Here is a 22478-nt window from a genome sequence, read left to right as displayed (position 1 = left end):
ACTTTAAGGTTTAGCTTCTATCGCTATGATCTTCACCACCTCAGGCATCCTCTCAAATCTCTGTCCTCGTCCGATCCTGGAAACTCACACATTTCTGATTTACATCATTCTGTCACTGGTTTACATACTTTCAGCTGTTTGATCCTACATCCTGGGTTTCCTTTCCGAATCCACTCTGTCCTTCTATGTATCTCTGTTTTTAAGATGTTCCTTTAATCTACTTAGCTAATTATTATGTCACAGAATTGGTGCATTCCGCTTACAGAGCCAAACAGCTAGAAAAAAGCAGGCCCTTCGGTCCACTTAGTCCATGCTGGCCATCGATTACCCATTTTAATTGCATCAACTCCAGATGTTACCTTTCACCCACACAATGGGGGCGATTTAGTGTCAGATTAACCCTCCAAACCTGCACTGCTGTCAGCTCTTGGACATCTCCTCATACCTACCCATTGATCATGAGTTCACGGATGAACACCAGGCCACCACCTTCCATATCATCACCAATCTCATTGCCTTCAGCGATCTCCCCTTCTCAGCCTCGAACCTAATTGTTCCCCAACCTTGTAGTGCCCTTTTCTAACTTTTTTCCATAATCCACAATTAAGACTATATTGGCAGATCCATTGTTTCTCTCCACACTTGCCCCACCAAATTCCTCAATTCTATCTTTTCTTCCTTTGTCCAGTTCTTTCTGACCTACATCAAGACACCTCACAAGGTTTTCAACATGAAATCAGTCTGAAAAAGGCTCCTAACCTGAAACGTTGTATGTTAATTTCCCCCACAAATGCCTGACCCACAAAGATTCCAGTATCTGCAGTTCCTGATCGGCAACTGAATCATCCTACGGCAACTGAATCATCCTACCACAACCAGAGAGCAGTGCTGAACTACTATCTACTTCTTTGATGATCCTCGGACTATCCTTGATTGGACTTTGCTGGCTTTATCTTGCACTAAACGTTATTCCCTTATCATGTATCTATACACTGTAAATGCATTGATTGCAATCATGTTTTATCTTTCTGCTGACTGGTTAGCACACAACAAAAGCTTATCACTGTACCTCGGTACACGTGACAATAAACTGAACTGATAAACTGATAAACTCCTTGCGTCTCCTTCCTTCATTGCATTAGGCACAATCAGGGAAGAACCAGCTGCTTAGTTATGAACAGGGGGATAGTTCAACATCAGTGAAGCTGTTGTTTGGGAGGCAGGGAACTGGCTAAATTTGTGGATCAGCTGATTTTCAGGAAGAGATCTGTCTTCTAGAAATGAAACAGTGAGATCAATAACCAGGATAAACATTTAGTACCGTTTGGAATTAGCCACAGTTGCATGCACAACTTGTGTTGAGCTGATATTAATTAATATTATGCAAGATACTTTATCCGGACTGCAAATGTTCATTGGTAGGTATCATCAAAGTTGAGATCAGCAGAATTTTGGAAAGATAATGGTATCAAGGGAAACTGGGATCAGTCTGACAATTAAGGGTAAACTGAAATTAGCTACAACCTTGTCAAATGGTAGTGGTCAAAGATCAAGGGGCCGTGCTCTTTTCTCTTACGTTCTTACTGTTTGTTTAAAAAAATAGCTAAATACATCCTGTTATTTCTTGGACAAAGAGTGTAAAGTAATGTTGAACTCCCTTGATTCTCCATCTTTTGTGGCTGTGCATGTATATTTTTTTTAAGTAAAAGAAATTACACACTTGCATAGTTATATTTAAATAAAGTGGTTGCAATTAGCTTCCCATTGGCAGCTCTGAGATGGTGCTGAGAACAAGAATCCAACTCTTTGTTGCAATTATTTGTTGAACGTAATCTGGATAATGTCATATTATGATAGATTTCTGTACTTCACAGGAAGAAAACAAGGTATTTATGGAGACTTTTAATGTTCTGGTCTTGGCATCCGTGTGTGTGATGTGTGTGAGAGAGAGAGTAAGTGAGTGGGAGTAAGTGTGTCTTCATCTAGATTTCCATTTGTGGCTTTTTATCCTCCCTTTAACATAACTAGAATCTTAAATTGCAATAATTGCCACATTTCAAAAGCAGTTCATTGGCTACAATACACTTTTGGACAATCTGAGGTTTTGATATATAAATGCCAGTGTGTTTATCTTTTATTTACAGTAAGACAAAAATAGGAGAGGTGGTCTGCTTATGAGTATCAAGAAAATTAAAGACTGTATGAAATGAAAGGTAAAGACTTAAAATGTACCCACAATATTCAGTATCTAACAAAAACTAATTTATTAAAAAAAGTATAGAGAAAAAAAAATGGTTTCTATATAACCTTGTCACTGCTGTATCCTTAGAACACTATCTGCCAGTTAAACAGAAGGTGGCCGCTGAAATTGACAAGCAATCACCTCTATTGATGCCTTTGCAATGATTCTATTAAACAATGTAATGCAGCTTTTAGTATTTTTAGCTAAACTTAACGCTACTAAAAAGGCCCTTTTTTTGTAAAACATGCGGAAAACGAATAGATCTGATGAGCTACACTGTAGCAGTTTAAAGGAGGAGGGTTAGGGGGTTGTGGTTGACATTTTCTAAAATTCCGTAGATTATAGAAGATTATAGAATCCATGGATTGGAAGATATCAAATGTACGAATTTACAAAAACAGAAAGAGAGAAAATTATGATAAAACGTATCTTGAATAATTGCTACTTAAGAAAGGATGTACCTACAATAGAAAAGGTACTATGAAGGTTCACCTGATTAATTCCCGAATTCAGAATTGTCATTACGAGGAGAGATTAAGCAGACTGGCTCATATTCACTTCAGAAGAATGAGGGGTGTTCTCAGTGATACACTCAAAGTTCTTGTGTGGTTTGACAGGGAAGTTGAAGTGATGACTTTTCCCTGGCGGCAGTGTCCAGGACCAGAGGTTAATCTGAAATAATAGGTAATCTCTGCTCAGGACAGAAATGGAAGAAAATGTTGGCACCAGGAGGCCTTTGAACTTTTGGAATTATATGCCAAATAAAGCTATGCAGTCTTGGTCATTAAGGGGCAGAAGACGTTTCCAGTCCGAGTGGCGGACCTGTTGGCAAGGATACTCGACAGGGGAGACCGAAGTCTGGAAGAGCCGTAGTGGTCGGTGACTCCATAGTCCGAGGGACGGACAGAAGATTCTGTGGCAGCAGGAGGGACTTGAGGATGGTCTGTTGCCTCCCTGGTGCTAGGGTTCAGCACATCACAGACCGGCTTCAGAAAATCCTAGTGAGGGAAGGCGATCAACCTGAAGTCATTGCGCACGTGGGCACGAATGACGTCGGGCGGAAGAGGAAGGAGGTGCTACAGCGGGAGTTTAGAGAGTTGGGAAAAACAATGAGAAGTAGGACGTCGAAGGTGGTTATCTCTGGACTGCTACCGGTACCTCGTGCTGGTGAGGCCAGGAACAGAGAGATAGAGGGTATGAATTTATGGCTGAGGGACTGGTGCAGAGAGCAGGGATTTAGATTTCTGGACCACTGGGATCTCTTCTGGGCTAGGGGTGACTTGTACAAAAGGGACGGGTTGCATCTTAACAGCAGGGGGACAAACATTCTGGCAGGCAGGTTTGCTAGTGTGACACCTGTGGCTTTAAACTAAGTAGTGGGGGGGAGGGGTTAACAAATTGTGAATATGAAGATGAGGTAAAAGGGAATATAGGAGATATTGCAAAAGACTCTCGGAAGAATGGGAACAGAAGTTCTAGAGGGGAAAAGAAATTAAGGGCAGGGCCAATTGTGAACGATGTGAGAGGGGAGGTAAATACAGAAGTTAAAGTGTTGTACTTAAATGCGCGTAGTATAAAAAATAAAGTGGATGAGCTTGAGGCTCAGTTAGTCATGGGCAAGTATGATGTTGTAGGGATCACTGAGACATGGCTACAAGAGGACCAGGGCTGGGAACTGAATATTCAGGGGTACACAACGTATAGAAAAGACAGACAGGTGGGCAGAGGGGGTGGGGTTGCTCTGATGGTAAGGAATGATATTCATTCCCTTGCAAGGGGTGACATAGAATCAGGAGATGTTGAATCAGTATGGAAAGAAATGAGAAATTGTAAGGGTAAAAATAGGCCCCCAAACAGTAGCCTCGACATAGGGTGCAAGTTGAATCAGGAGATAAAATTGGCGTGTCAAAAATGTAATGCTACGGTGGTTATGGGAGATTTCAACATGCAGGTAGACTGGGAAAATCAGGTTGGAAATGGACCCCAGGAAAGAGAGTTTGTAGAGTGCCTTCGAGATGGATTCTGAGAACAGCTTGTACTGGAGCCTACCAGGGAGAAGGCAATTCTGGATTTAGTGTTGTGTAATGATCCTGATCTGATAAGGGGACTAGAGGTAAAAGAGCCATTAGGAGGCAGTGATCACAACATGATAAGTTTTACTCTGCAAATGGAAAGGCAGAAGGGAAAATCGGAAGTGTCGGTATTACAGTATAGCAAAGGGGATTACAGAGGCATGAGGTGGGAGCTGGCCAAAATTGACTGGAAGGAGGACCTAGCAGGGAAGACGGTAGAACAGCAATGGCAGGTATTCCTGGGAATAATGCAGAGGTTGCAGGATCAATTTATTCCAAAGAGGTGGAAAGACTCTAAGGGGAGTAAGAGACACCTGTGGCTGACAAGGGAAGTCAGGGACAGCATAAAAATTAAGGAGAGGAAGTATAACATAGCAAAGAAGAGTGGGAAGACAGAGGATTGGGACTCTTTTAAAGAGCAACAAAAGTTAACTAAAAAGGCAATACGGGGAGAAAAGATGAGGTACGAGGGTAAACTAGCCAATAATATAAAGGAGGATAGCAAAAGTTTTTTTAGGTATGTGAAGAGGAAAAAAATAGTCAAGGCAAATGTGGGTCCCTTGAAGACAGAAGTAGGGGAATTTATTATGGGGAACAAAGAAATGGCAGACGAGTTAAACCGTTACTTTGGATCTGTCTTCACTGAGGAAGATACACACAATCTCCCAAATGTTCTAGGGGCCGGAGAACCTAGGGTGATGGAGGAACTGAAGGAAATCCACATTAGGCAGGAAATGGTTTTGGGTAGACTGATGGGACTGAAGGCTGATAAATCCCCAGGGCCTGATGGTCTGCATCCCAGAGTACTTAAGGAGGTGGCTCTAGAAATAGTGGAAGCATTGGAGATCATTTTTCAATGTTCTATAGATTCAGGATCAGTTCCTGTGGATTGGAGGATAGCAAATGTTATCCCACTTTTTAAGAAAGGAGGGAGAGAGAAAACGGGTAATTATAGACCAGTTAGTCTGACATCAGTGGTGGGGAAGATGCTGGAGTCAATTATAAAAGACGAAATTGCTGAGCATTTGGATAGCAGTAACGGGATCATTCCGAGTCAGCATGGATTTACGAAGGGGAAATCATGCTTGACAAATCTACTGGAATTTTTTGAGGATGTAACTAGGAAAATTGACAAGGGAGAGTCAGTGGATGTGGTGTACCTCGACTTTCAGAAAGCCTTCGACAAGGTCCCACATAGGAGATTAGTGGGCAAAATTAGGGCACATGGTATTGGGGGTAGGGTACTGACATGGATAGAAAATTGGTTGACAGACAGAAAGCAAAGAGTGGGGATAAATGGGTCCCTTTCGGAATGGCAGGCAGTGACCAGTGGGGTACCGCAAGGTTCGGTGCTGGGACCCCAGCTATTTACGATATACATTAATGACTTAGACGAAGGGATTAAAAGTACCATTAGCAAATTTGCAGATGATACTAAGTTGGGGGGTAGTGTGAATTGTGAGGAAGATGCAATAAGGCTGCAGGGTGACTTGGACAGGTTGTGTGAGTGGGCGGATACATGGCAGATGCAGTTTAATGTAGATAAGTGTGAGGTTATTCACTTTGGAAGTAAGAATAGAAAGGCAGATTATTATCTGAATGGTGTCAAGTTAGGAGGAGGGGGAGTTCAACGAGATCTGGGTGTCCTAGTGCATCAGTCAAAGGAAGCATGCAGGTACAGCAGGCAGTGAAGAAAGCCAATGGAATGTTGGCCTTCGTAACAAGAGGAGTTGAGTATAGGAGCAAAGAGGTCCTTCTACAGTTGTACCGGGCCCTGGTGAGACCGCACCTGGAGTACTGTGTGCAGTTTTGGTCTCCAAATTTGAGGAAGGATATTCTTGCTATGGAGGGCGTGCAGCGTAGGTTCACTAGGTTAATTCCCGGAATGTCAGGATTGTCGTATGTTGAAAGGCTGGAGCGATTGGGATTGTATACACTGGAATTTAGAAGGATGAGGGGGGATCTTATTGAAACATATAAGATAATTAGGGGATTGGACACAGTAGAGGCAGATAACATGTTCCCAATGTTGGGGGAGTCCAGAACAAGGGGCCACAGTTTAAGAATAAGGGGTAGGCCATTTAGAACGGAGATGAGGAAGAACTTTTTCAGTCAGAGAGTGGTGAAGGTGTGGAATTCTCTGCCTCAGAAGGCAGTGGAGGCCAGTTCGTTGGATGCTTTCAAGAGAGAGCTGGATAGAGCTCTTAAGGATAGCGGAGTGAGGGGGTATGGGGAGAAGGCAGGAACGGGGTACTGATTGAGAGTGATCAGCCATGATCGCATTGAATGGCGGTGCTGGCTCGAAGGGCTGAATGGCCTACTCCTGCACCTATTGTCTATTGTCTATTGTCTATTGTCTATTGTCTATTTTCAAGAAAGATAATTTTTTCAGATGTTATGGGACTCAAGGAATAAGGGATGAATTCAAGAAAGCGACACTGAAGTTGAAGGTCAACCACGACCTTATTGATTGGCAAAGCACACACAAGTGCCACATGTCCTTCTATTTTATGTTTTTATGCTCTAATGATTTTTGCGGTGGACATATTGTTGCTCTGTTTCCTATATTACAACAGAAACTATACATCAAAGTATATTATTCACCTAGGTGACATAAGATTATGAAAAGTGTGAGAAAATGAAAGACATTTTATTTGTATTTTTTATAAAATCTCAGATATATGCAGCATTAGATCAGCTAACGCTTGAAAACCATATATCTTTCATCAGATGATAATTTACATTAACTGCTGAAGATTTGAATAATGAAACACACCTCTCAACCGAACCCTCTTGCACATTGAGACACATGTATAAACAAACTACAAACTACCAATACAAATGTGTGTGGCAATCCATACAAAGAGTTCAAGTTTCAAGGGAAGTTGGCCCACAATCTAAAAATATATGTTACCCACGCTAGTGTACAAGATTAGCACCACCAATACTCATTTCTCAGATAGAAGTCATGGAATCATGTTTATCAGCTTAACACTTTATCAAGATGTACTTCTGATAAAGGATCCATGCCCGAGCACATCTTTTATTAAAATCAGATGCTGACCATCTACCGTACAATCTTATTTTCATTATATTATCTAGCAAGTATTAACAGAGGTAACAAAGAGAATTCACGTGGAAGTCGAGGAGCAGGCCTCTTTTAAAATAAGAAAAACATAGTTGTTTTCAACTTCCAAACTCCATAATTTACTAAAACATGTTCCACCTTCCTGGTAGTTTATTTCATGCATCTTTAGTTTATTTCACATTCATTTAAACAGCCATATTATGCAGTTAAATCTACTCTGTCCCAAAATCAAATGACTGCAGTTACTTTTAAGTATATTCGATACTTAAAAGATTATTTGTTCTGAGTTTGGGGTTATTTATTTTAGGGCCTCCTTCGGATACCACCAGCTCTTATTCCTTCTTTTTATGTCAACAGGATAGTAACACCAAAGGGACAGGTACAGTTTGTAGTCAGGTCCTGCGGAGCTTATTGTGGTGGAAACTATATTTAAGGAGACAAAGGGACACAAAAGACTGCAACTGCTGGACTCTAGGGCAAAAAGCAGACTGCAGGAGGAACTCAGTGGGTCAGGCAGCATTTGTGAAGGGAAATGGACAGGCAATATTTCGAGTTGGCCTTGACCTACCGTTTGCTAAATTTGCTAAATTTGCATGTGGATATGCTGAGCTAGCACGAGTGTTGTCCGCACATATGTTTTGTGTTAATCTGTTTAGTTCCATGCATATTTACATCATACTGGAAACTCAAGTCAAAATCCATTACCCTGTGCGCTTTGTGATGGTTCCCAGAGTCATGGGCTGTTTGATCTGTGCAAGGGGCAGCACAATCGTCAGGGTTGGGATGGGTGAGAGCCGCGGATTTCCCAGATTGTTGTTTGTGAAGCTGTTGTAACTCTCCTGGCTGCTCAGTTTGCCTGCAAATGAGAGAGAGAAAGATCAATACAGAATTATCTCCCAGGAAGTAACCAAGATACACAGAATCTAGGCTATTTCATAATAACGTTTTGAATAGGATACTCTACCCCATAGCACTGAAGAAAATGTCATTGCATGTCATTCAGTAGACAAATATGGCACTTCTTCATATGAAGCGGAGTAAAATATGGTTGAAGGTTATATTATGGGCGGCACGGTAGCGCAGCGGTAGAGTTGCTGCTTTACAGCGAATGCAGCGCCGGAGACTCAGGTTCGATCCTGACTACGGGTGCTGCACTGTAAGGAGTTTGTACGTTCTCCCCGTGACCTGCGTGGGTTTACTCCGAGATCTTCGGTTTCCTCCCACACTCCAAAGACGTACAGGTATGTAGGTTAATTGGCTGGGTAAAATGTTAAAAAAAATTGTCCCTAGTGGGTGTAGGATAGTGTTAATATACGGGGATCACTGGGCGGCACGGACTTGGAGGGCCGAAAAGGCCTGTTTCCGGCTGTATATATATGATATGATGATATGATATTCACGTCACCATCTATTAGGTAAGAAACTAGCACCAACACCATGGATTTGCCTTGTAATTGCGTCTTGCACAATGTTTTTCCTTTTCAATGTCTTGTCTAATATGAATAGTTTAAGTTGTTTGAGCCCATGTGTCTCTAGTGCTGCTGCAAGCAAGATTATCGGTGTATCTGTACATCACCATACTTGTGCATATGACAATAAACTTGGCTTGGCTTTTTACACCCACCATGATGGCAATAAACCTTCTCCAGATTGTGGACTGGGTCTACTCATGTTTATTGGCATCTGGAGTCAATCTACTGGAAATAATCCAAGTTCTAGTCCAAAGCCTTCAATACTTGCACTGGCTAGGTTCAACATTCAACAAGGTTGACATGTAATTATCCAAAGTCATGCTTGCATGTATCCTCCAAAGACACCAGGAAAACTTAGCTACACGCTCTTAGCAGGAGGCATCATCAACAATAATCTTCTGACTTTGCTTTGCACATCAAATATTTTCAGCGTAGTTGTAATAAATCATATTACACAAGGGCATAAAAAGATTCACATCATAAATGGACGTGTTAAACATTTTTGGTACATATTAGTTCAATGTTCACAACCAAAGGCCATATAATCTTTGTGACCTTTACCCCTTCCTTTTTCTTTTAATTTTTCTAGGGATGTGGTATAATCAGCAGAGCCAGCATTTATTGCCAGTTGTCAGCAGCACTTGAGAAAGTGATGCTGAACCAGTGCAGTCCAAGTAATGAAGCTGTAAGATTGGGAGCCCCAGGACTTTAACACAGGAATGATAAATAAACAGAAAATTGAGATGGTGTACAACTTGGAGTGTGACCCGCTGATGGTGTTTCTATGTCTGCTGACATTGGCTTTCTTGATAGTGAAAGTTACAGATTCAAGTGGTGATGAACTCTTGGTGGATTTGAGAAATGCATCCTTTATCTGATACCCATTGCATTCAAGGTGCAAGGAGTGAACATTTAGTTTTTTCTTTTGATGACACAAACAATTGAATGTGTTTCAGGACTAAACGAGAGGTCACACCACCTCTTCTTAGGATCAACAATGTCAGGTCCCGGATGGCAGTGGAAGACCTGTGTTCACCCCCTTTGCACTGATACTAGTAATGCACAATGTGATTCAGAGCAAGAAGGGTTTCATATCTAGACTCAAAAGCACATTTTTAAAGTAAACCAGCTGGACTTTGGATCCACAAGGGTTAATTTCATTCTGAGATTTTTCCTCTCAGTTTCAATGCTTTGGTTGTGAAGGTAACTAATAGAAAGTATAGCACACATGTTTATTATCCCATCAACCCGCCAAGAGTTATCTTTAGCTACTTAAGAGACTGTAAGAAAGGAAGAAGGAGCATACAACGCAAACCACAGTAACATAATATCTATTGTATTTTGACAAAAAGCCATGGGTCTTCAAAGCCAAAAAGCAGCAGATAAATCTAGTCAACGTTTCATGGAATCTTCCTAAAGGAAAACAATTTTCTACAGTTACAAGTAACATGGTCAGAATAAATATAAAAAGCTCCAAAGAAAGATAAATTCACTACAGAAACGATTTGGAATTTAACAAAAGCAGTATGAGAAGGGGCAGGAAACTTAACATGTTTGAATGTTAAGTGTAGTGCTCACAAGCCAAAACGTCTTTACTCCCAGCTGACACTGCACATAATAGCCACAATGCAGAATTTGTATTTCGACTTATTTAAATATTTACACAATGTAGATTTATAAATCACCCCTTGTATAGATAGTTCTGGGAGGATTAGCCAGTTCTTGGGTACATAAAAGAGAACATTTTACAGGGAAATACGTGAGTAAATGGCACCAATGGGAATGCAGTGGGAACTGGCACAGAATTATTGGACAGAATGGTCTCCTTCTAGATCATGAGGGATATGAAAAAATATTAAAATTGATAAAAATTATATTTTGTTGGAATGTGTTAAAAACAGCAGCTTGCAAACAAATCAAGTGTATTTAAATAATAGTCTGACTTTACTAGTAATAGAACTAATTGGAGCAATTAAATTTCCCAAAGTAAACCAAGGTTTGAATTAACTATTGCTTGACTATAAATTCTAGACAATGATGTGAGTTTGGACCTCTTTGACCTCCACACGAAGAGAAAAAAATGAAGAGAAATTCCTGACCTACTGGAATTCGGGACTAGTTTATGAACTAGATATTGATTAACTAATTAGATTCTCTCCAGATCAAACTAGATTATCAGTATATTGTACAGCTATGAAGTTTCATACAGCTAATATTCTCCCAAAAAGGACACACAAACCTCTCTATTTTTATTGGGGTGCTTGAATCTATGTACTCATTTCATGATCAAAAATATAACTGTCATTTGAAAGATCAAATGTCCTAAAATAGCTTACGCAAGTTTTAAGCTCGGCGTGTACACAGAGTGAGCTGAATTTGATTATTTCATCAAAGGTATTCATTATTCATTGAATCTTTCAATGCTGGATGTTACTACTAGCACAGTACTATCATCCTTCCTTTGTCCCGCCCCCCTGTCATCAGTCTGAACAAGGGTCTTGACCCGAAACGTCTCCCATTCCTTCTCTCCTGAGATGCTGCCTGACCTGCTGAGTTACTCCAGCATTTTGTGCAATAAATACCTTCGATTTGTACCAGCATCTGCAGTTATTTTCTTACACTACTATCACAGAGGTGTGTCCCTTGTATATCTGCCATATTACCACCCTACTCCCAGCATGATTTTACATTGTAGCTTAATCTTGTCATCATCATATCTGCTGGAATTGCTCTCACCCTGACCTTGAGTTACTGCAATGTCAAATGATTCAAGAGAAACTTATGAACACGAAACATTCATCTAATGTGTTTTTTAAGGGAGCATTTTTTTTCAACTGTGGTGATAAAGTCATGAAAACTGCCTCTCTTTGCATGGATACAAATGTGAATTTTCGATAAGCATAGGATGAAAATTCAAATCTAACAAGGATGCACAAATTCACATTTGATCTGTTACTTCATGGGGAATAAACAACGACCAACTGGTTCATTGATGATCTTCAGGAAAAGGAAGCCATTAACTCTCTTCAAGATGGGTTACATCTCCACATTCCACACCCAAGCAAACAATTTGCTGTGGAAGAGCAATTAGGATCAAGCAAAATAAACACCTCTCTTCCAGGATGTGTCGGTGAAGGTGTCAATTGTCAGCACCACCTACACATCCAGCAAGAGAGGCCTCCATATGTACACATGATTTTATGTAACTCATTAAATGAACATAGCAAAATGCAAGAAATAAGCAACAAAAATAGAAAGTGCTGGAAATTATAGGAGGGTCTTTAAATCTTTTGAATGCTCACATCCAAATGCATTACAAAAAAACAGTTTAGAAAGTGCCAAGGGCATCCCAAAGTTGTCCAGAACATTTTTTTGAAGTCTGGTTTGACACTTCACCAGAATTATATTCAGGGCGCTGCCAAACCAAACTGAGAGGCAGCCTTCCAGTAAACCAACGCACATTCACTGCATTCCTAATCTTCAGACATTGGGGATGGTCATTCTATGAATTAAACCCCCCCCCCCCCCACCCTCCATCCCGCCCAACACCCTCAGGTAATACTGGAACCTTGAAGATTGCTTTTTGAATCCCAAATCTAATTCAATTTATCCTGTTAACAAATGCAATTACACCAGCAGGACCATTTAATTTAAATGAAATATGAAGATCTTTTTTTAAAAAGGGAGTTATTCAGAAGAAAAAGTCAAAAAGTAGCCTTGAACTGAAAGTAGGAAACTGGAGGTGGTTTTTGTAACAACCGGACAGAGTAGACTGACCTAGTCCCCCAGCTACTCCGGATTCAGCCCAGGAATGCTCATTTGTAATTCCTACCCCAGAATACACAATCTTACTTTTTTAAGTGCACACAAAGTCACTTGCAGTTGCCTGTTAATTTTGAGATAGGTTAACTGATTATTTTAAACAGTAAACAGAAATACAATTTTTAAAATAAATCAAACAAGGAGCAAGTCAATGAAAAGGAAAAAAAGGGAATGAAAATAAATGAAGAGAATTAATCTGGTGAAATTGGAATCAAAGCGTTCAAAATCGACAGGCAACAGTGAATTAAATGGTTTAGAAATTTGTTTTTCTTTGTTTTGACAATACCCTGAAACGCTGTCTTTGTTCTTTACAAAGGGGATGGTATATTAAGGATTAGTCTCCTAAATAACGAAAGCCTTCTGTGTAGACACTACACAAATCCCTGATCAAATCCGCCCAATTCTGGGTTGAAGAGGGTTCTTAAAATTTCAAAACAGCTATACCACCAATCGCCAATAACCTCACCCCCACCCCCACTCCAAGGCAGCCAGCCCTTTTGTAAGGAAGAAATAACAACAAGAAAAGGTTCTCAAAAGAAACAGGAGATACTGCAGACTGCAAAGAGATAATGATGCTTCAAATAGAGTAAAGGTAGGAAGGAGGAAGGAAAAAGCTCTTAATGAATTAGTCTGTCTCTAAAAAGCAACTTCAGCTTTTGCCACCACCTCTCATCTGTGCTTAGAGAAGTACAATTCTATTCAGTTGAAGGCAAGGTAACTTTTAACAAATAGTTCTTTGTCAGAATTTCTTCACAGATGTAGCTGGTTGCTTTCTGTGAACAAGCCACATATTTTGTCACTTGTATCAGTGTCAGAACAGGAAACAACTTTCATGTGCAGAATTGCTTAATATGAATCCAATCATTATATATTATTTAAGTTACATGAATTAAGTGGCAAGCAAGAAACTCTATGCCATTGTTGGAGCCTGCAACAGAAGCTACATGAGCAAAATATGAACACACTGTATTTATTGATTGATGTAATTTGAGATTTTCAATATTAAACATTATTGTATCAAATCCACATTAATTACAGTGCTAAAACCCATCTCTACAGTGATATTAAGGTTTCTTTTTAATCTACTCGAATAAGGACATTGACTTCTTCTGAAGCACGCCCTCTGATGCCTTACTTCCGCTCCGGTTTTGATAGCACTGAGCTGGCCAATGAAGCAATGTGGGAACAGCAGGGATTTCCACAAATAGATTTGGTCAATGGAGCGGGTAGTTTGTGAGGTGACCCTCCTCTAACCATTTACACAGTGCTTCTATGTTTCCAATGCGCGGTCTTAAGGTTCCCGATATCACTCCAAATGCTCCATCCTCATTTTGAGCAACCATGTACCAAAAGTTCCCAAGTTTCAGTGGCGATGATCTATTTCTTCAAAGGGGATTCAAAAACACACCCTTGAATTTTTTCTTCTGTCTGATGATCTCTTCCCATGACAGAGGAAAAGATTGGGATAGAGTGTTTTGAAAGTCTGATGTCATGTCTGAAAGTCTGAAAGTCTGATGTCATGTAAATAATGTGATCAGTCCAATATTGCTCAGAACATTGTCAAAAATTCTAAGATTTATTACTTATTTCTAGTTGATCTTGAACTGTGGAGTTCATTTACAGTCTATTATATTGATGTTTTTAAAAAACTGCAGGAGGGATCTAGTGGGCCAGGCAGCATCTGTGGAGAGAAGGGGACAGACAATGTTTCAGAGTGGGACTCCTTCTCACAGTTAGGTTTTTGGTAAAGATTCCAGCATCTGCAGTCTCTTGTGTCTCAATTATATTGATGTGTTTGCAGTCACATATAGACCAGATTGGGATAGAGTGGTCAGTAGAATCCCTTCCCTGAAGAATATTAGCGAAACACAAGTTTTACGACAATCCGATAGTTTAATTATTGCCATTTCTGATGCAAGTTTTTTTTAACATTTAATTTGATTTTAATTCCTCAACCACCCTGGAAGGATTCAAGTCCCGACACAGGATCTCAACCCGAAATATCGACCATTGCTTTCCATCCACAGGTGCTGCCTGACCCACTGAGTTTCTCCAGCAATTTGTTTTTAGCTTCAAACACGTATCCCTCTCTTAAAAGTCAAAACTTCTGGCTACTGGTCCATTAACTTTAACCAATGTTTTACCATAAATAGGTGCCAAAAATTATTAAAATGCTGCAATGTTGTCAGCAGTTCTTAGAAAAGAAAATTGTTACTTGTGTTAAATTAACCACAGATGATTTTTTTTTAATGTAAGGAACATTTAGTTGTTTTCCAAAACATAGTCTAATTTTGAAACCTTTTATTTCATTTTGTTTTTTAATTTAAACTCCTTAGCCTGGTATCAAGGATGAATCCAGGTTTCAAATTTAACAACATAGTGCACGGAACAAACTCAAAGACTTTGCCCTGGAGTTACAATTGAAATAAAATAAAGTCAGAAAGACTGTCAGAGTTTATCAAACTAGCACAAGAATGGATCATACCCTGACCAAGCCCAAATCCCAAACATTATTGAATATTGTGAGCAGCAGTTTGTTTCGAGTTAGCCTGTTGACCTGTTTTTTCTCTCTGACCACAGAAAAACTGAGTCTAGAAGATTTAAATATCCCTTGAATGACAGCCAAGAGGCATTCCAGACTAGTCTGAGTTGAGAGATCCAGCAATTTTACATCTCTCTGAAGAAATGCCCCCAAGCTAGCTAGCTGGGAACACAGTAAATTTAAAATCACTCATGGCTCCCGGGTGCAATACTCTCACTGATACTAGAATGCTAATATGCACGTCAGTGGAGCAGAATCCACTAGGTTGGTGGCAATACATTTAAATATTGACGCTCTGGCAAGAATATTCTGCACCCTTGGAATATCCAATATCGGGAGGGCAGGTAAAGGAATTAAGGCTGAAGTGCATTCAGATAATGTGCTAGTCGTTGTGGTGTGTTGGTAGTGTAATGGTAAAATTACAGCAAAAGAACAGCAATCAAGAGACCTGGATTACGGCGAGTTCAAATCCCGCAATGGTAGCTGTGAAATTTAGATTCAGCAAATTACATAAGGTGGAATTTTTTAAAAGGCTCAATAGTGCTGACCATAAAACTACTGATTGTTGCAAAATCTAATTTTTTTTCCCAGGGTGGAAATGTCAGAGAGGGCATCGCGTTTAGGTGAGAGAGACAAAGTTTAAAGTTGGGTCCAAATCTCTCCGTTGGGCGCTCCTGCGGAGCAGCAACCCCCGTTGGGTGCAAATCTCTCCTGCGGGCCCAGCAACCCTCTCCCAACTGATCCAAACCTCTCCTGCGGGCGTGACAATCCCCGTTGGGTGCAAACCTGTCCTGCGGGCGTGGCAATCCCCGTTGGGTGCAAACCTCCCCTGCGGGCCGGGCAACCCTCCCCCAACTGACGTTCCGTGGACCCGTTGGTGGCCGGGGAGTATCCCTCGGGGCCGTGGGCGGGCGAGGGGGGACAGGTAAGGGGAGAGGGAGCCACTCACCTCGGCCCTGGGCGGCCATCGGATCGGCCAGAGCAAGCCGTGGACCCGTTGGATGGAAACCTCTCCAGCAGCGGCAGCTAGGCGGCCACGGCCATCTTGTTTGACCCTCTACCCTTTGCCGCCGTCATGCACCATGGGAGGAAGGTCAGGGGCGGGGCACGCCAGGACGGCTGCCTGTCCTTCTGGCGGGGGGGGGTCGCATTTATTAAATTTATTTTGTTAATTGTTTTTAAAATGTAACGAAACTTGCTATTTGCACACACCAGGACAATGGTGAGTAGGGTGGGCCTAAAATTGTCGCGCTATCGTGTACCGTTATGGCTGTATTGCGCGAACAAACCAACAAATATGCATACAAACATGCAAGATGAGAGTTTTAGTAATATATAGAGATGTGCAGGACAAGTTTTTAAAACAGTGAGAAGTGCATGCCTGGAACGCACTACCTGGGGTGGAGGTGGAGGCAGACATGGTTGTGTTGCTAACGAGGCTTTTAGATAGTTACATGGATAAGCAGGAAATGGAGGGATATGGATCATGTGAGATTCATTTAACTTGACGTGTTCAGCACAGACATTGTGGGCCGAAGGGCCTGTTCCTGTGCTGTAATGTTGTATGCAAGTTCCTTTTGTACTTTACCCTGTAATGCTTTCCTCTTCATATTGTTTTTTAAAATGAACTTAGTGCACTTGGATTTTACTGATTCAACTCCAGACCTAAAGACATCAGACAAACATTCTATTCAAAAAAAGTTATTTCAATGATTTTTGAGGCATCAAGCCTACTTAAATGTCCACAGCAAAATCTGTAAAGTAATCCAAGCCCATGGAACAGCAAATGATTTAGCAGACCCAGAACCGACCTTGGACTCCTCATTAACAACGAATAGAATGTTTTGGTTTTATTTGTTGAAATATAAAAAGGAAAAGGGGGAAAAGAAAAGCCTGCTCCTTTCCCACACTGTTTCTGAGATTCATTCAGGCCTGTGATAACAATCAGGCCCAGGACAAAGACAACTGAGGCTCTTTAGTGTTCTGTTTGACAACATTCACTTCAAAGGTAATTCGTAATGTTTGAGGATTAACGGTGAGGCACATGAAAACCTGCAACTACATTCCAATTTGAAGCAACAAAGTTAAATAAGAGGTGATGCTCCTTCAGTAAAAGTTTTCATTCAAAATGTTCTGTGCCGACCAACTCAAAATCAACACCCCAAAATGAACTAAGATTTTGTGAACAATGGTGCTGTCCAGCTGGCTTGGAGTATCAGGCCATTTTATTCAGGGCTGCCTTTCTACTGTTATCTTCTATCTTTCTAAAATATCCTAGTTGTCAGGCCTTTTGCTATCAATCATCATGCATAAATAGTCTAATAATGTGCTATGGAATGAATGCTCTTCCATATACAATCTCAGCAGTAAGATGGAGAGAGACACAAGAAACCACAGTTGTGGGAACCTTGAGTAAAACACAAAGTGCTGGGGGAATGGACAGGTAACCTTTTCATCAGTCTGAAGAAGGGTCCCGACACAAAATGTCCATTCCCTCCAGATAGAAACATAGAAACATAGGTGCAGGTGTGGGCCATCTGGCCCTTCGAGCAGCACTGCCATTCAATATAATCATGGCTGATCATCTAAAAATCAGTATCCCATTCCTGCTTTTTCTCCAGATCCTTTGATTCCTTTAGCCCTAAGAGCTACATCTAACTCTCTTTTGAAAACATCCAGTGAATTGGCCTCCACTGCCTTCTGTGGCAGAGAATTCCACAGATTCACAACTCTCTAGGTAAGAAGTTTTTCCTCATCTCAGTCCTAAATGGCCTACCCCTTATTCTCAAACTGTGAGCCCTAGTTCTGGACTCCCTCAACATCGAGAACATTTTTCCTGCATCTAGCCTGTCCAATCCTTCAAGAATTTTATATGTTTCAATAAGATCCCCTCTCATCCTTCTAAATTCCAGTGAATACAAGCCCAGTTGACCCATTCTTTCATCAGATGTCAGTCCCACCATCCTGGGAATTAACCTGGTGAACCTATGCTGTACTCCCTCAAAAGGAATAATGTCCTTTCTTAAACTAGGAGACCAGAATTGCACACAATACTCCAGGTGCGGACTCACCAGAGCCCTGTACAACTGCAGTAGGACCTCCTTGCCCCTAAACTCAAATCCTCTCGCAATGAAGGACAATGAAATGCCATTAGCTTTCTTCACTGCCTGCTCTACCTGCATGCCTACTTTCAGTGACTGATGTACAAGGACACCCAGGTCTCATGCACCTCCCCTTTTCCTAATCTGACACCATTCAGATAATAATCTGCCTTCCTGTTCTTGCACACCAATGTGGATAACCTCACATTTATCCACATATACTGCATCTGCCATGCATCTGCCCACTCATCCAACCTATCCAAGTAACTCTGCAGCCTCATAGCATCCTCATTGCAGCTCACACTGCCACCCAGCTTTGTGTCATCTGGAAACTTGGAGATGTCACATTTAATTCACTCGTCTAAATCGTTAATATATATTGTAAAAAATTGGGCTCCCAGCACCGAGCCTTGCGTTACCCCACTAGTCACTGCTTGCCATTCTGAAAAGGGCCCATTATTTCCTACTCTTTGCTTCCTGTCTGCCAACCAGTTCTCTATCCATTTCAATACCCTACCCCCAATACCATGTGCTCTAATTTCTGCACACTAACCTCTTGTGTGGGATCTTGTCAAAGGCTTTTTGAAAGTCCAGATGTGCCACATCCACTGGCTCGCCTTAATCCATTCTACCTGACTGCTAGATGCTGCCTGACCTGCTGAATTCCTCCAGTACTTTGTTTTAGTACGAGATTCCAAGTGGTCTGCTTATGACAACAGATGACAACAGACAACAGAAATTATCATGTTAACACATTAGCCCGGGCTACTTTCAAACTGTCATGCTTCAGGACACAGTTATAAGCTTCTGTTCTAAGTTAGAAGCCTGAATTTGACTGAGTCTGAAGAAAGTTTCCTTCCCGAAACGTCATCTGTTCATTTCCTCCACAGGTGTTACCCGACCGGCTGAGTTCCTACAGTACTTTGTGTTTATATATCTCAGAGTTCTAGGTGGTCTCCTGACCAAAGCAATGTATACGGGTTGGTGCATCTTCTTCTTATGCAGTTCCTGAGCATTGGGGATCACTTGCTTCCACTCCAGTCCTGTCGATTCTGAGGTGGTGGATGAGCCTACAATGGGTGAGGCAGAAAACACTTGAGGGCGAAGGTGGATGGGTGTGGTCCTTCTGCATTTTTGCTGGACTTTCACATGCTGCTGACGGAGAAATACAAGGTGTGTTGGAAAAAAACTGCAGATGTTGGTTTGAATCTAAGGTTGACACAAAATGCTGGAGTAACTCAGCGGGTCAGGCAGCATCTCGGGAGAGAAGAAGGGTCTCGACCCGAAACGTCGCCCATTCCTTCTCTCCCGAGATGCCGCCTGACCCGCTGAGTTACTCCAGCATTTTGTGTCGACCTATGAGAAATACAAGGTGCTCGCTCACAGGTCTGGGATTCTCATGATCAATGAGCATGTCACATATGTTTAAGAAATCTTTAAAGTATTTCCTCCGTCCTCCCAACAACCTCCAGCTGAGTACTTACTTTGAGAGTCTGATGTTGGATGTGGAAACCATATGGACCACCATGGGAGCTGGACAAGTCAAATTAAAGCCTTGGTGCTGGGGATGTTCATTAGTAGATTTGGAATAATTTGTGAAGACACTGATGATGGTATCTCTCCAGTGCTGTGGGATTGGGCAGCAGGTCGTGTTACTGAAGAATACATGAGAGCAGTTATCACTGCTGCCCAGCAGAGCATAATATTTGTGCTTGGTTTGAGGTCTTGATCTTTACATATTCTTTTCCTAAGACAGCTGAAGGATGTGCTGGAGGCCATGATGAATTTCATCATCAGTGTTGCCTGTGGGGAGGAATGGCTCCCAGGGTAAAGAAAGTGCACACGTTTTCCAGTATTACATCTTAGACCTTTACTGTTAATGTGGGTGGTGGAGGAAAGGATTTGTGAAATTGCAAAAGGTTGCACAAAGGCTCCTGCTTTACAACTGTTAACCGTGAGTTCTGTTATTTTGTACGCCTCAGTGAATGATTCACTGGAACTTGGACTCCGAATGTGTGCATGTACAAAACATTTGCGTACTGCAGCTCGATGACTGATGTTAGAGCGACCTTGGTTTTGAAGCACAAGTGACAGAGGTTGAACCACCTCCCATTCATCATGTAGACAAGCTCCACTCAAGCAGGAAGTTTCTTGGCGACAAAGTCCAATATTGTGAAGAGAAAGATTAAGAAAAAGGTTGCAGCAATTACATGGCCTTGGTAGGCCCCAGTCTGCACTGAGATTCTATCTTTGGTGGAATTTCTGGTCAGAATGCAAAAGTCCACAGAAAGATGTTGGTGTTGCCCCCGGTCATTACTGCACGGTGAACATGGAACTGCACAGGAATAAGCCGTTTAGCCCACAATGTCTGTGCCAAGCATAATGCCGAATTAAACTAATCCCTTTTGCCTGCACATGTTTCATATTCCTATTTCCATTCTTAAAAAAAAGGAACAACATTAGTAATCTCCAGTCCTCCTGGAACTCGCCTATGGTGAAAGAGGACACAGACTTATACTGAAAATAGAGTATGACTGTCGCAGAGCCAGCAGGGATGCCAAGATACAATTCCAGACCAAACTGGAGTTCCAGAGTAACCACACGTTATAATGTTGTAACAGGCCACAAAGGGAAGTCATGCAAAACTGCTCTCAACAACGTATCTCTCCCCAATGAGCACAATGCATTCTATGATGTCACCCGCTCTGACAGCTTTGAGTGTCGTAAGTGGGAGGTCGTGTCTCACAAATCTGATTGATTTTTTTGAAGACGTGAGCAAAAAGGTTGATGAGGACAGAGCTGTAGATGTTGTGTACATGGACTTTAGTAAGGTGTTTGACAAGATGCCGCATGGCAGGCTGCTCTGGAAGGTTAGATCGCATGGGATCCAAGGAGAGATAGCTGAATGGATAGCAAATTGGCTCCAAGGAAGGAAGCAGAGGGTGATGGTGGAAGGTTGCTTCTCAGAATGGAAGCCTGTGACTAGTGGTGTGCCACAGGGTTCAGTGCTGGGCCCGTTACTGTTTGTCACCTACATCAATGATTTAGATGAGAACATACAGGGCAAGATTAGCAAGTTTGCTGATGATACAAAAGTTAGTGGTTTTGCAGATAGTAAAGATGGTTGTGAACGATTGCAGTAGGATCTGGATCGATTGGCCAGATGGGCGGAGGAATGGTTGATGGAATTTAATACAGAGAAGTGTGAGGTGTTGCATTTTGGGATGTCGAACAAGGGAAGGACCTACACAGTAAATGGTAGGCCTCTGGGTGATGTTGTAGAGCAGAGGGATCTGGGAGTGCAAGTGCATGGTTCCTTGAACGTCGAGTCTCAGGTAGATAAGGTGGGCAAAAAGGCTTTTGGCACTTTGGCCTTCATCAGTCAGAGTATTGAGTATAGAGGTTGGGAGGTCATGTTGCAGTTGTATAAGACGTTGGTGATACCACATTTATAATATTGTGTTCAGGTCTGGGCACCATGTTATAGGAAAGATATTGAAAAGCTTGAAAGGGTTCAGAAAAGATTTACGAGGATGGTGCCAGGACTAGAGCAGGAATAGAGACCCAGCTTACTCAACCTTTCCCCATAGGGAAAGGTCAAGTAGGCTGGGTCTCTATTCCATGGAGTGTAGGAGGATGAGGGGAGATCTTATCGAGATCTAGTCAAGAAGCACATCTGCGCCCTCCTTCCTCGCAACATGGACCCACTACAGTTCGCATACCGTCCGAACAGGTCCACGGATGATGCGGTCTCCCAGGTTCTACACACCGCTCTCTCTCATCTGGACAGCCAGGGGGGCTATGTGAGGATGCTGTTCATTGACTTTAGTTCAGCATTCAACACAATAGTCCCCAGCAGACTGGTTGAGAAGCTGCTGGAACTGGGGCTTAGCACCCCTCTGTGTGCCTGGGTCCTAGACTTTCTCACTGCCAGGCCCCAAGTGGTCAGGATGGGGGAACACACATCTAGCTCCCTCACCCTGAACATAGGATCCCCCCAGGGCTGCGTCCTTAGCCCCCTACTGTACTCCCTGTACACACATGACTGTAGGGCCAGGTTCAGCTCAAACTCCATCATCAAGTTTGCTGATGACACTGTGGTGGTGGGCCGGATCTCCAACAACGATGAGAAGGCCTAC

General features: G+C 41.9%; 1 protein-coding gene across 6 annotated transcripts in view; it reads right to left on the bottom strand.

The window, feature by feature from the left end:
• bcas3 (BCAS3 microtubule associated cell migration factor) overlaps positions 1 to 22478 on the bottom strand; it is a 681054-nt gene that overhangs the window by 347550 nt on the left and 311026 nt on the right. For all 6 annotated transcript variants that reach the window (XM_078422068.1, XM_078422067.1, XM_078422074.1 and 3 more), the window contains exon 16: positions 8108 to 8258. In XM_078422068.1, the coding sequence (XP_078278194.1) occupies positions 8108 to 8258 (151 nt within the window). The remainder of the gene's footprint in view (positions 1 to 8107; positions 8259 to 22478) is intronic.

Source organism: Rhinoraja longicauda, chromosome 26 (genome assembly GCF_053455715.1).
Source record: "Rhinoraja longicauda isolate Sanriku21f chromosome 26, sRhiLon1.1, whole genome shotgun sequence".
NCBI lineage: Eukaryota > Metazoa > Chordata > Chondrichthyes > Rajiformes > Arhynchobatidae > Rhinoraja > Rhinoraja longicauda.
The sequence above is the reverse complement of the archived record's forward strand: the minus strand, read 5'-3'. Positions and strand labels throughout refer to the sequence as shown.